At 42.3% G+C, this 15,245-nt stretch overlaps 1 protein-coding gene across 1 annotated transcript in view; it reads left to right on the top strand.

Annotated features, from left to right (window-relative positions):
• Positions 1–5,783: 5,783 nt before the first annotated feature.
• The window catches only part of SEL1L (SEL1L adaptor subunit of ERAD E3 ubiquitin ligase), a 38,828-nt gene continuing 29,366 nt past the window's right edge, over positions 5,784–15,245 (top strand). The window contains exons 1-2 of the mRNA XM_044436221.1: positions 5,784–5,991; positions 14,334–14,371. Of these exons, the coding sequence (XP_044292156.1) occupies positions 5,877–5,991; positions 14,334–14,371 (153 nt within the window). The 5' untranslated portion in view covers positions 5,784–5,876. The remainder of the gene's footprint in view (positions 5,992–14,333; positions 14,372–15,245) is intronic.

Raw genomic sequence — 15,245 nt, 5'->3', positions numbered from 1 at the left:
ATAGAACTCTGGGTCTCAGGAACTCTGCCAACATGACCTGGACAGCAACAAATTTATTTATTTATTTATTTATTTATAAAAATTTGTATGCCATCCAATTACTTGCGTCTCTGGATGGCTTACAACATAGATAAATTGACAACCCACTCTGGCTGCAAGTTAATAAAATAGAATAATAAAATTCGATATTAAAACATATTAAAATATTGATTAAATAAAAAGGTCTTGACCTGGTGCCGAAAAACATATAATGATGGCGCCAGGCGGACCTCTTCGGGGAGCGCATTCCATAGTTGGGAACTGACCTGTCATACTGCCTCAAATTCTTTTCAAAAACTTTAAGAACTCTTAGTGTCAGGTTTAGGACGTGGGTGGCAATTGCCTACTATGGGAACGCCAGAGCCTGGGTGACAGAGGACTTACAGGAAGGCCAGAGGCAAATTCTGGGATAAGCAAGGATCAGATATCCAGCAAGGCACAGAAGGCCCAAAGGAAAGGTGGAGCCAGGCACAGGAAAGGGTCAGAGACAGTACAGTACAGACACGGCAGCAGACCTTACAGCCATTTTCACAGCTTCTTTTAAGAGCAAGGACTTAAAAGTTGAGTATTTTTTCATATTTCATTCTAAGCTACTATGAGAAGCTCATGTGTTCTTACACTTCTGCTGCATTGCAGCTATGTCATGGTGCCTCCTTGTATGTGTGTGAGGGAATATAAAGAAAGGCAGAGAAAGACAAACCCTGGGGGTGGGGGGGTAAAAAACGTGTGAAGAATCTGCTCTTAATCCTGCAAAGAAAATCAAAGTAATGAGGTTAAAAGCTACATTGGAAGCTCAGTACTACCCCAACCAAATAACCTTCCCAACAGGCTCCCAGTACACTCTTCCTTTGACAACCAAACTACCCCTGTTGCTTTACTGGCTGGTTGGGCAATTCATCCCAGGCAATCTAGAAGCTGTAAGGGTTTTTTTTTTTTTTTCCTTTCTAAGGGATTTTGCCTTTAAAGCACTTTTTTGAGCATTTCTTCAGCTGTTGCTATGCTGGTGTGCAAGACAGAAGTTCAATTCCAATCCCTTTGCATCAGGTTTGTAATACATGAGTGGCCATGGAAGAAAGTGTATTTACAACTGCATTTCAATCTCCTTGTGTTCATAAGAAAGAAATGCATCTACTTGTATATCTAGGCTTTACCCACCATTTCTCTCCAAAAACTTAAGTGCATTTGGAAAAAGCTATTTCCAGTTTTAATTCTTCTTGTATGGGAGTGTCACACCACAAGAATAAGGAAGTAGTGGACCCCTACAAGTTGTTGGGCTACAATTTCTGTCATTTCTGACCATTGATCATGCTGGCTGGAGCCTGATGAGAGGAACACAGAGAGAAAGCGGGGATCAAGACCTCTGACAATGTAAAGAATGATCAAATACAAAGGTAGCCATATTGGTCCATAAGAAACAGAAACTCGAAATACATAGTCAGGCAATATCTTTATTATCAATATTGGTTGGTCTTAATAAGGTATCCAACTATATATTTTGGTAGTTTAACAGCTATATGATAACATATTTCTTAGAAAAGTGATATTGCAATGTTACTGTTTTAGGATTTCTAGAAATTGGAACCTAAGAAGAGAAAAAAGGGGAAAGTGTTCAAGAATTGCAGAAACTATCAAAACAAAGCATCAAAATGAAATGAAAACCCACCTTAGGCAGCTGCTCTGTCTACCTCCTTGCTGGGTCCAGGAATCAGAAGCAAAGGAAACAGTATCTTCCAGAGCCAAGGTCTCTGTCCAGTGCTGCTGTGCTTTCGGGGCAGGGAGGTGGGTGGGAGTTCAAGAGAAGATTTACACATCTATAAATTCCACATTATGTAATAGGAGTTGCCGTATTAATAGTGTAAGTTTACAGCCTTAAAGCATGGGTTATTCTAGTTTTCCATACATTCCCACACTCTCCCTTGCAACTATGCCATGTTCAGTTTGCAAGGAACAGGTAAATATTTGAATAGGTCTTTGCTGGTCCCAGGCACTCCATCCTCCATATCTGGCCTTTGGCCTGAAAGACCAAAGAAAAGTGTGGTTTCATGGAGGACAAATATTAAGTGGGCACAATTTGAGACATCATACAGCTCTGTCCTCAAAGCAATTAAGTTAATTGCTTGTCTTCTATAAACTTTATTCTTGTTGCTGTTACCTGTGGTCAAGTTGTCTCCACCTTGTGGCAACCCCATGAAAGAAAGCCCTCCAAAACATTCTATCTATGACAGTCCTGCTCAGCATTTCTAAGTTCAAGACTCTGGTTTCCATTTCATAGTTGGTCTTCCTTTTCTTCTTCTACCTTCAACTTTCCAAACTATTTCTTCTCCATGCAGGTTTGCCTTCTTATGATGCCCCTAAAGTATGAAAGCCTCAATTTTGTCATTTCTGCTTTTAGGGAAAGCCCTGGTTTGATTTGGTCCAGGACCTACTTGTTCATCTTTCTGACAGTCCACAGTATTCGCAAAGATCTCCACCAGCACCATGTTTTGAATGCATCAATTTTCTTTCTGTGAGCTTTCTTCACTGTCCCACCTTCACAGCCAAATACAGTGATCAGAAATACAATTGCATGGATTATCTTGGTCTCCAGTGAAACATCCTTATGCTTGATGATCTTTTCTAGTTCCTTCATTGCTACTCTTCAAAGTCTGTCTTTTTCAAAGTTCTTGGCTACAAACTCCCTTTGAATTAATGACCAAGCCTAAGTATGTGAAGTCTTTCACAAGTTCAGTGTTTTCATTGTTAACTGTAAAGTTTTATCATTCTTCTGTGGCCATGATTTGTTTTAAGTTCTGCTGCCATCCTGCTTCTGCCTTTTCTTCTTTCACTTTTATCAGAAGTTGTTTCAAGTCGTTGCTACTTCCTGCCAGTAGTATGGTATCATCTGCATGTCTTAAATTAGTGATGTATCTTTCTCTACAGTTTTCACTCCTTCCTCTGACTCTAATCCAGCTTTCCTGCATACAGATTGAACAAACAGGGAGATAAAATACATTCTTCTCAAGCCTATGGAAAACCATTGTTTCTTCATGTTCTGTCCAAACAGTAGACTCTTGTCCATTATGCATCAGGCCAAACAAATGATCAGACATGCCCATTACTTTCAGGACCATCCATAACTTCTCATGATTCATGATATATATGCTATATATACTACAAATTATAACAATTCCTTCTATTGATGTATATATACTTGTATATGTAAATTAGAAAATACAAATGTGTGCAATGTTTTCTCCTATGGCCAGCCCTGGATCTTTTGGGTTACCTAGCTTCTCCCCTGCCTAATGATCTTGAACTAAAGTTACATGCCTTGGTTTTCCCTTTTGGGAAAATTTTCCAGTTCTATGAAATAGCTGAATTGTGTGTTGCCACGTGGGTTTCACTCCTAATGCTTTCTTTTGCTACAAGCAGCTTTTTCCAAAGCTGAGTTTTGCAGACAAGCTTCATTTTAAAAACAGACTAGCTATCTTTCTGCACCTCTAATTCTGTATTTTAATGGAGTGATGTGCCTAAATGGATGGTGGGATAGCTGTAAGAGATGGTGGAAGTCATGCACTTTATATCACAGCACAGATCCGATGGTCCTTGCATGCCAAGGTAATGCACTAGGACTAGTTACACAACCCTATGAGTGCTTGTTGGAAGGTTTTGGAGTGGTTTGGCCTCTGCACTACGCCACTCACTGAGCTGGCACTTCTGGGAACAGGAAATGCAGATTGTTCCAGCCTGAACAAGTAGCCCAGCTTGATTATAATCCAATTACCTGTTGGACTAGTGTATGGTGAAATAAGATTACATTCTGAATTAGGATGCAATCCTAGGCATGTTTAGCCAGGAGAATATCCTACAATTCACAGTATTACCCACTCAGCATGTGACCTTAGCTAGCTAGCTTGCTGCTACTTTTTTATTCAGTGTACAGACAGGTAAAGAACTACATGGTGCCGTCTGTTCATCCATATGCTAAAATGTTGGATTTCATTTGTATTATTTCAACCTGGGAGAAGGCTATCAGTGGGTACTTGCTTTGCTGGCTATGTGCTATCTCCTTTCAGAGGTGGACTGCCTGTGTTGGGGAAATCCAGAATAAATCCTGGTAGGAAAAGGTTGCTTATGTGTGCCTTTGTGTTATAAAATCAAACCTGCACCCCTTTCCCAGAAAGCTGCAGAATTCCAAGTCAGGTTAATGTTTAGCGTTGCTGTTTCCTTAAGAAGGTGGAATTCTTAGCTGGTCTAAGAAGCTGCTACAGACTAATACCATCAGTAGGAAAATGCCAGTGTTCCCATCAGCTGCAGACCCCTGAGACAAAAGCATTCATTTCTGAATGGACCCATTTAATCATCTAGTTCCACAGAGGCAAGTGCCTGTGCAGTGTAGTTGTCAAACCAGTTTTCCTGAATGGTTCCTCAATCAGACATATTTACATATTTAAACAGACACAGAGGCTGATCCAAACTGCAAGGAATCTGCTGAATTGATATGTCAGTAAAGCAATCAGTAATATTTTCCATACTATTGTTACCAGTATTTCTGATTGCTTTAGAGCATTATGTCATGCCTAGAGATATCACGATGTTATTGCACCAACATTATCTGGAAATTTAACACTCTTTATGTGACTAACAGATTATAAGTGTCGGTACATGAGCTGTAATTTTGTAGCTGAGTTTGCCTCTACCCAGGAGCACGCTATCGTTAGTTACTGCAGGAACTGGGGCACCGATTAAATAAAGCCGCAGAGGTTCACACATTTTGATCTTCGTCAAGAAGCTGGGTGTTCATTCCTCGCTAATTGAAAACAGAGATTCTGTCACCTGCAAACATTGGTTGTTGAGGAGCTTGGGCAGGAGGAGGTCTTCCACCCATCCTGCTTGGGGGATCTTGAGGGCAGCTGATTTGCCACGTGTGCATGGAGCGATGAACTAGATGGACCTGAGGTCTGATCCTGCACGGCTGCTCTTGTGCAGTCCAAAAAAAACCTGGAAGTCCTTGCTCTAAAAACGGTGTGTCATTTCGTTTATCTCTATGGGCGACAGCGGCATACGACTCTACCTTATTTCTTTCTATATCTCTATTACCGCGTTGCGGTCCCCAGGGGTCGCTGTTCTAAATTGGCCCTCTCATTCCGCTGTACTGGCTTGCTACAATCCGTTCTGGTTATTGCGGTCTTTCCGGTCATTCCGTTTTGCTGCCTGGCTTAAGCGGGCGGGTTCTCTACAAGAGCAAAGAGCTGCAGTCTTAATGAAAGATATACTTCCGGCTCGTAGTTGCCCTCAGTCCAAACTTCCATATGCAGGGCAAAATGGGTGGACATCCATAACCCAGGCAGCAATAGAGCGTCCTTTTCTTTGCGGTGTTTTGCCATAATTACAGCTTCAATTACCAAGCTTCCCTACCTACAAAAAAGCAAAAATCAAGCTAGCCGAATGACTTCTATTTTTATGAGAAAGCTTTATTAATTCTAGGTGTGAAAGATCGTGCGAAATGCAGTACGGAACGCGAAGCGAAATCACACGCCTGCCTTCACCTTCCCCTCAATCGTGACCTGATTGGCCGGAAGGAAGACGCTGACGCGCTGACCCGCAATTGGAATCGGTATCTTTCGTCCAATTCGGAGAGGCCATGTCGGAGAACGTAGCGGCCAATGATATCCTGGCTTCCCCACCGTCAAGAGGCCATTGGAAGCGCCTGTGTCGTTGGCGGCTGCCGAAGCGGGCCCGTGTGATTGGTTGCTGAGCGGCTGGTGGGCGGGGCCGAGGGAGCCGGACTCGGGGCTCCCTCAGCAGCGGGCCCGCGGTCCGTCGTGTTGCTTTTCCGGGAAAGAATCCGGAGCGTGATGGAGCTGCTCGGCCGGGTCGCGCCGCGGTGGAGGCTCCTCTGGGCCGTGGCGGCGGCGGCGGCGCTGGCCCTGGCGTCTCTGTTATTAGTGGGTGTCACCCTGGCTGTCGCGGGTCAGTAATGGCGCTTCTGGTGGGCCCCGCCTTCCTGGGACCCCGTTTGGGAGGGGAGATCCTGCGATGAGGCTGCAGGGAGCCGGCGCGGGGTACCAGGCGGTTGAGAGCGCCACGGGGTGCTGAGGGAGGCTGAATGGGTGTCCTCCGCCGGGCGCACCTGGAGCCCCCCTCTGGGCTAGGCGTCTTTTCAGTTAACGCCGAGTGGATGGTGATTTAAATGTCACGGCTTGCTTGCTTTCCTTCCTTTTTTCTCCCCTTTCCTCTCTCATTGCTCTTTCGCCTGAATGTCTTACCCCGAGCAGCATATTATCGGGGCATCTGCTGATCAAGAGTTGACTGGGGCATCCCCTCCCCACTTGTGTTTGGAATGTCACCCGTGCGCTGCTGCTGCCCACCGCATTTATGCACAGGCTTTCCATGTGGGTCGGATCAGTCTGAAATGTGCTGGCTGCATGTGCTCGGTGACTTGTGTGTGCTAAGCTGGCATGCTGACGATCATTGGGGGTGGGCGACTTTGCTAGAACGGTAGGGGTCCTCGACCTGCAGGTTGCAGGATGTCTTTCCAGCTGCTGTTTTTGGAAGGCTGCTGAAACATGGTTTGGCTAAAGGGCAAATCAGGAGTCTGAGTATGCCCCTCCTCCCCCCCCTTTTTTATTTCTCCCTGCCCTCCCTAATTTGAGCATTGATCCTAATGTTGTATAAGGATCTGCATCTGCCAATATCATTTAAACTTGACCAAGTGCACAGGTGGAAATTGCAAATGGAGAAGGACCCCAGTTCTGTGATAGAGCCCAAGCTTTGCATGCAGAAAGTTCTAGGTTCAAACCTGGTATCTCCCCCTGGAGATGGGAAAGACTCCTGTCTGAAAACCTGGAGATCTGCTATTGGTTACTGTGGCTCATGGGCATAGACCAGATGTTTTGGACTGCAACTCACATAATCCCTAAACATTGGATGCTTGCTGAGACATTAATGGTGTAGTACTCCAAAACATATGGAGGGCACCAGGTTGCCTACACAAGGGCCAAGGTGGGCCAAGAGTTTGATTTGGGATAATGAATTTTTCTTGTTCCTTTAATGGAGGGGTAAGTGTCATCGTACCTCCCCTATTTTGTATTAATAAGGCCTAAGTCTATGAACTGGGCTGCTGATGTAGATTAGAAGGCCTTGAAGCCTGTCCTTCCTGACATAAGGGAATTTCACTTAGCTGGCAAACTGCTACGCTTCCTCTTTGCTGTGAGGATGGGCAGTGATTCTTTCTCAGAAACATTTATGTAACTGAGATAGGTGCCTCTGGAATATTAGCAAATCAGGGGGGTTGGATGCTTTGGATGTATCAGGGTGGGTGCAGCAAGGGCTCTGAATTAATTGGATAAGTACAATAGATAGACTCAGCAGATTTGTAAGGGGCAATAGTTTGTAAGTTGTACAGAAAGGATATCAGGGTAAGAGGGAAAGCACTAGAAAAGGACTGCACATGGAATAACTAACTCAGCAGTGTTTTGAGGTAATTAACTGATTAGTTTGAATTCAGAGCCCACTGTTGATTAAAAGACATAGGTAGATAAGTACTATATTGAAAGCACAGCCATATGATTAAAATTTATTAAAATACATTTTTAGAATTCATCCCATGCATACTTAATCTGAATTCTAGGTAAACCAGATTTATAATCTGTATATTAGCTAATCTAGGATTAAGGCAAGATGAATGCAAATAGGTTAATATACAAGATCAGAGTCAATGGAGTGATAATAGGCCTGCTCTTCTTCCATATGTCCAATGGTTCCAATGTATATATGAAAGGCTTCTGTGTACTGTAACAGAGAGCTGGTTTGCTGTTTTAGGCTGCAGTTCTATGCATACTTATCTGTGAATAAACCCAGATCAGCACAATTATGAAGCCTTGGGGGAAAACATTTTTTTCTGGGGGGGGGGGAACAAATTTAGTGGGGGTGGGGGAGAATTGAAAAATAACAGTACTGATTTTGGTTTTCCTTATCTATCTAAAGTCACCTTGTTGCTTTAGAATGACCTTGCCTAAACTTGAGCTTCCAGATGTTTGGGATTTCAGTTCCCATCAGCCTCAGGCAGCATGGTTAATGGTCAGGAATGCTGGACATAGTGGACCAAATTCAGAAGGAAATCAGGTTGGGAGGGCTGCTTTTGAGAACATAAAGCAGCCTTTGTGGTCATATTATGTATAACTTGATTTGTTCACTAAAATATCACATTTTAAAACTTTCAAAAATAAACTCAATACATTTATAATAAATATCTGAATATACATTGCTACTTAATTTAGTATATCAGCTCCGATAATTTCCTGAGAAAATGAAGATTTGCAGAACTTGTTTTAGCTTCATAGTTAATATCTGACCAAAGAGAACTTACGTAGTCTCTGAAGGCAGAAGAATTAAAGGGGGACCAAATAGATATAATCATAGAATAATAGAGTTGGAAGGGGCCATGAAGGCCATTGAGTCCAACCCCCTGCTGTTCCAGGACACCACTTTACACCATCCCACTCAGATGCCCGTTCATCCATATGATGGATTGACTCTCTAAAGGAAGCCACAGCCTTGAACTTCATTTGTTTAACTTAGTAGGCTCATGCTTACTCTTAAAAAGAAAGTCCTTGGTGGACAGCAAGGTTGGTGTGTTCTTTTGGTGAAAGCACAAGCATTGTGAAATCATTGGTAAATTGGTGCTCTGAACAGCCTGGGATAAATGTCAGTGACAAGTTGCAGAATCAAATTGTGTCCCCCATGTGGTGGTATGTCCCTGACCCTGCAAGCAGCTTTCCTAGTACAACAGCTAACCAGAGAAGGTCATTGGCTGCTTATCCTTATCACATATTTGTTGTGATATCCTTATCACATGATTAGTTGTTTATTCAATCTTACTAGCCATCTGCACTTTTCCCAGATGTATTTTTAGAATTACCTGCTCTGTGAAGTCAAAGACGTGAATGAATCAAGGATGCTAGTTGTTGTGAGTGATGCTTCAGAATTCATCATGCGGTTTCTATCCTTACAGATAACCATACTACTAAAACACATATTTCTGAAATCTAACATTTATATGTAATCTTCAAGTCCTCTGGCACATGCGTTATAATGCATGCCAAGGCTTTGGTTGATAAATGGCAGCAAATTTTGGTAAAAGGATCTTTTTTCATATGTTCCATATTGAACAGTTTTAAAATGTCATATTCAGGATTTTTTAATACTGTCATTCCCTAAGAAAGCATCACATTTAAATTTAAGGATTTGTATATATAGATTTTGGAAGCAACCATGACAAAACTGAGGCTGTCATACTTCAGACACATTACAAAAAGACTTACTGGAAAAGACAATAATAACAGGGAATGTCCAAGGCAGAAGAAGAGGGAGACCAAATATGAGATGGATTCCCTAAAGGAAGCCATCATCTTGAATATTCAAGAACTGAGCAGGATTGTCAAGGGCAGGAAATTTTGGAGAGCATTCATGACTTGACAGGACAGACCAACATGTACATTTTTGCTGCCAACCTCAAATTTTCTGATCCATAAGTTAAGTCACAAACTATATATAGAACAGGTACGTACAGCTAAAAAGAAGACTCAGATTAGTTTTAGATATTCCAAAGAGATTTTGCTAGTTAGTAAAGACATTGGAAGGCACTTCTGTTCACCAGCTCTAAGAGGCATAGTGTCTGAATTCTGTATTCCCAGTCATTGTAACCATTGATTCAGTAGTTGTAATTATAGCATCATTATTCTGAATCATTGTAGCCACTGCTGAATTTGTATCATGCATAGCTCTTTACAGTGCACTGTTATACCATGGCTTTTACCATGGCTTTTACTTTCTTTTGGTCAAACTTTTACGACAAAGCTTAGACTTTACCTACTTCTGCAGCAGTTCAAGCAATTATGTGATAATACTGTTTCAGTACCATTTCACTGTCCTCTCTGACCAAGAGGCTACTTGCCCAGTTCTCAAAGGCTGAATTGACTGCTGCTGAACAGCGATTAGGTGCTGCAGTGATTTGTATTGATGGTTCCAAGATATGAGACCTGTAGTAGCAGCACTTATCCATAGGCACTTGCCTGTAGCACAAAAATTCCCAACTGAATCATCTGTGTTCACTGCAGAACTGTTTACAATCTTCCTGTCACTGGAATACTTTCGAGTGGCTGTGTTTGGAATAATCGGTGATAATACTGACTCCTGTAATTATTTCTCCCCTTACCCTTTTTCTAAGCTAAGCAACCTCAGCTGTTTCCTTATAGGGTAATTGATGTTGCAGCTCCTTGGTCATTTCAGCTGCCTTTTTCAACACTGTACAAAATCATTTTTTAGGTGTGATGACCAGAACTGTCACTGTATTTTAGGTACAGCCGTGCCATAGTTATTTATAAGCACAGTATGATATTGGTAGTTTCATTTTCAATTCTTTTTTTAAACTGTGCCTAACAAGGTATTTGCCTTTTTCATAGCAGCTGCACACTGGGTCACTGTTTTCCTCAAATGGTCCACCAGAACCCCAAGAGCTCTTTCTCAGTTATTCACAACTAGCTTGAGTCCTCTTTTGCCAAGCTGGGTTTTCATCTTGGAAAAACAATTCAGGAAACCAGTCCTGACTATAGTTAGTAATTGTTGAGATTTTTTTCTCTTGGGAACCTGTAAATAACACGTCTCTTTGTTTAGATATATGAACAGAGCAAGCTTTCGGTAGCCTTAAATTAATATTTATAACTCCAGGGTATCTCATAATACTTTAAAATTAATTTTCTTTGTGGGGGTAGTAGACATGTTTTTCTATTTTGTAGATTTGTTTTAGGGATGATAAAGGAGTAAATTTTACCTTCTCCAGTGATATTATTTTATAGACCAGTTCTTGACTTAAAGGGGAGTTGTATAAATACTAAAAGCAGCTGCACAAGCTCAGCATGTTTTCCCCTTTGACACTTTGCTTTGGAACAAACATTTATTTGCTGACAATCAAGAGTGTGTTTGACTGCAACCTAATATAGAGCGTGTTACTTCAGAGAGATTGTTAATATGATGCAATGAGACTGAAACACACTGCATGCTTGAGTATAAAGATTACAAACAAAAATACGTTCATTGGTGCTGATAATTCAGTGTGACCAGGTTAAATGTTTCCCACACATTTTTATATTACTCTTGGAAAGCACAATGCTAATTTACTAAGGTGCAGTTTGATACCTAATTTTGTGATCTGATCCTAGTCTTATTTTATGCATTTTCTCAAAACCAGAACTTCACTGTGATATCCTAATAGCTATCACCTCAGTTTCATAATTGAATGAAAAATCGACCTTTTAATCAGATTTCAAATCAGCATAGAAGTATCTATGTAGGAAAAGGATAAATCAGGATAAACACTTTCATCTTTTTTGTCTGCATCATCTGCTGCAGTGTAGTCTAATGTTTTAGGAGCACAGATTAGAGTCACCCCCCTAAAAGTCAAGGGGCTCCTCAGGGCATTGGACATTACAAAGGCGCCAGGCCCTGACGGGTTACACCCAAGAGTACTTAGAGAGTTGGCAGGGGCTCTCTCATGCTCGCTGGCCTCCATTTTTGAGGCCTCGTGGAGAACAGGTGAAGTTCCAGAGGACTGGAGGGTGGCATCAGTGGTCCCAATTTTCAAAAAGGGTAGTAGAAAGGACATGGGGAATTACAGACCTGTTAGCCTTACATCCATTGTAGGAAAAACAGTGAAAAGGCTCATAATAAAGAAAGATCTAGTGATGCTAGATAGGGAAGGAAGGCTGGCAGCCCCACAACACGGCTTCCGCAAAAACAGGTCCTGCCAGACAAACCTTGTGGAATTCCATGACAAGGTTTCGAGATGGCTAGATGGAGGGGATGCAGTGGATGTGGTTTTCCTGGATTTCAGCAAGGCCTTTGACAAAGTGCCCCATGATATCCTGGTGGAGAAACTGAGGAGTTTTGGGATACACCAAAGCACTGCCCGGTGGATTAGGGCATGGTTGACTGACCGAAAGCAGAAGGTTACCATTAGCGGGGAATCATCGGGATGGCGGCCAGTGACAAGCGGCGTCCCCCAGGGCTCTGTCCTGGGGCCGATCCTGTTTAATCTTTTTATTAACGACATGGAAGAAGGGGTGAACAGTCTGCTGATCAAATTCGCAGACAACACTGAAACTGGAGCAGTGGCCACAAGTGAGGAGCAGGTACTCCAGATCCAAAAGGATCTGGGCAGACTATGGAAGTGGGCAGGAGACAACAGGATGGCGTTCAATGTGGATAAGTGCAAGGTCTTGCACTTGGGGCATAGGAATAGGTGTCATAAGTACAGGTTAGGTGACAAGTGGCTGGAGAGCAGCACTTGTGAAAGGGACCTCAGGGTACTGGTTGACTGCAGGCTAAACATGATTCAGCAGTGTGATGCGGTGGTCAAGAGGGCGAATGCCACCCTTGGTTGCATAGCCAGAAGTGTGGCTTCTAGAGCGAGAGAGGTATTACTACTACTCTATACGACTCTGGTGTGCCCACAACTGGAGTATTATGCTCGGTTTTGGGCCCTTCATTACAGAAAGGATATAGCGAGGTTGGAGTCAGTGCAGCGTAGGGCCACAAGGTTGGAGGGCGGTTTGTAGGGGATGGGGTATGAGGCGAGACTGAGGGAACTGGGTCTCTTCAGCCTGGAAAAGAGGAGACTCATAGGGGATATGGTGACATACAGGTATGTGAGGAGATGTCACATGGAGATGGGTAGAGACCTGCAGAAGAAGGCAGGACGTGCTCCAACGGAACAAAGCTCAGGGAACTAAGGTTCCGTTTAGATGCCAGGAAGCACTTCCTGACAATTAGGACCCCGAGGGTGTGGAATGAGCTTCCACAAAAGGTCGTTGAGGCCCCATCGGTGAGGGTGTTCAAGGATAGGCTGGACATGCGCATGGTGGGCATGTCGTGAGCGGAGCCAGCTGGTGCCGGAGGTCAGACTAGATGGCCCGGGAGGCCCCTTCTGACTCGCTCTGTTTCTGTGTTTTTCCTGAGCTATTTCACAATGTTTAAGCATATCTGGAAGTTACGTTTGTTGCTTTTCCTTAGTAAAATAAAGCCAGTTCCTTGTTGCTATCTTAAAAGTTTTACAAAAGCTAGGTCAGTTAGCTGTTAAAGCTATGTTAATTCTGTTTATCAGAATTATCATCTGATTTCACCCAAGTTAGTCAGATGACTTGTTCTTTTCCTTTCATATTTTAACTTTGCTTTGAAGTTTCAGCTAAATGGCCCTGGTATTTCTGTCCTGTACAACTATCTTTGTTTCCTTCATTGCCTTCCATTGCCAGGATTCTTCTTCCCTACACAATACTGTTCCTGGTTAAACCATTTTTCTTTGCTGTCTTGTAAAATTTCTCACTGACTCCCAAGAATTTGAAATATATATATTTACCATATTGATGTTGGTGTTTTAAGGTCCATTATGTCAGTTTAAAAACAGTGTCAGAGCAATAAAAGAGAAGAGCTATAAATGCAAAACATATGGGGGAAGGAAGAAAGGGATGGGCATTCTGCTATTAATGTTTGATCTCTGCAACATGTCTGTTTTAAGACTTGTCAGTGTACTGAATAGTAATAACCAGATGCATTAGGAACTGAGCTTTCGATATTAAAAATGTACACTGTGTTGGAATAGTCCCAGAAGCACTTCTTCCATCAACAGAAAAGGTACTTTCACAGCAGAAGAGAATGAAATCCAATGGATGCCTTCTTTCAAGGGAACTTTTACTAATTTCCTATTTCAATCCCTACTTGCCATCTCCCACACTGTTATGGAGGTCTCCTGTCCTTCAGAATATTTTTTGAGATGTAGAAGGAAAGAAAAATCAACAGCAGTAACAAAATTCATTAATATGAGTGGTTCTGTGCACATTCTTGAACCAGAAAACTAAATCAGAAAATTCAGAAAGCTGTGAATATTGAAGTGTAGCTATTTTGGTCCTAGCACTGGTCTGTGAACCAAACAGAATTTTCCCCTTCCCTATAAATGACATGCTTACATTTTATATGTCTTGACCTGTTGATAAAGACTAGTATAACAAGAATAAGTGGCGATTTGAGACTTGGATAAGTAATGCAATATCTATAAAAGTCTTCAATTCTGAGTGGCACTTGGTGTAAGACTAGTTATGCAACTAGTCTGCTTTTGCTGACAGCATGATTTGTTCATCTGCTTTGCTGTTTGAATTCCCCTGGAAAATACTACATATAATTTAATTCTGTTTAATAGCCTATATACATAGAAGTTAGCTCATTCTAACTTCTCTTAAAATAATCTTCCCTTAACTTTGCAGATGAAGAAGGTACTCAGGAGGAATCCTTTGAATCAAAGGTGAGGAGTCTCCTCATGTATGAATCACTTCTTGCTGTGAACTGCTATGAACTCCTCAGTTGTTAGTATCAACAGTAATCTGAGATGTGCCCTCCACATAACATAATTACTTGCTCCAAGTAACATGGATTGTGGAGGAAGGAATGTTTTAAGAGTTGAGTAAGAAGATTTGAATGGGAAGATATTAGAATTATTTTTAACAGTTCATTTTCGACTATAACTAAAAAATAATTGGATACCTCAATGCAGGGTGCAAACTATTTTTTAAAGTATATTTTCAGCTGGAGTAAATACGTATGACTGCCTTTGGAGGCTGTCAGAAGCTGCTGCTTGTGCAAAATGTGGCAACCTAGTTATCATCTAGGACCAGAAGGTCCAAAAGTAGAACACCAATTCTGACCTGCCTGTGTTAGCTGCCTATGTCTGAGCCCAATTCAAGGTGCTACTTCTTAATCTATAAAAGCCTGCATGGTTTGAAACCACAGTACCAGACAGAATGCCTCTCGCAACCTCAGTGTATTCAGGCATTATGATCTACACCTGAGGCTCAACTACAACCTCCAAGAGAGGCCTGGAATGAGGCAACAAGGAAAAGGCCCTTCTCAATGTATCCTTCCAATTCTGGGATGATCTCTCCACAGAGGCCTACTTGGCTCCAACATCATTGTCTTTTTGGCACCAGGTTAAGGCTGCCCTCTATTTCAAGGATTTAATGATATTTGTTGTTGTTGTTAGTCTCAAAGTAGTGCCCGACGGATCACAACCCCATGGACAATATTCCTCCAGGTTCTCCTGTCCTCCGCCATCCCTCAGAGTCCACCCAACCCCACACCCACCTCCCCAGTGACTCCATCTAGCTTTAATGACATAGGAT

This window comes from Varanus komodoensis, unplaced genomic scaffold (genome assembly GCF_004798865.1).
Source record: "Varanus komodoensis strain SLA01 unplaced genomic scaffold, ASM479886v1 scaffold3, whole genome shotgun sequence".
In the NCBI taxonomy this organism is placed as follows: Eukaryota; Metazoa; Chordata; class Lepidosauria; order Squamata; family Varanidae; genus Varanus; species Varanus komodoensis.
This window is presented reverse-complemented; position numbering and strand designations above follow the sequence as displayed.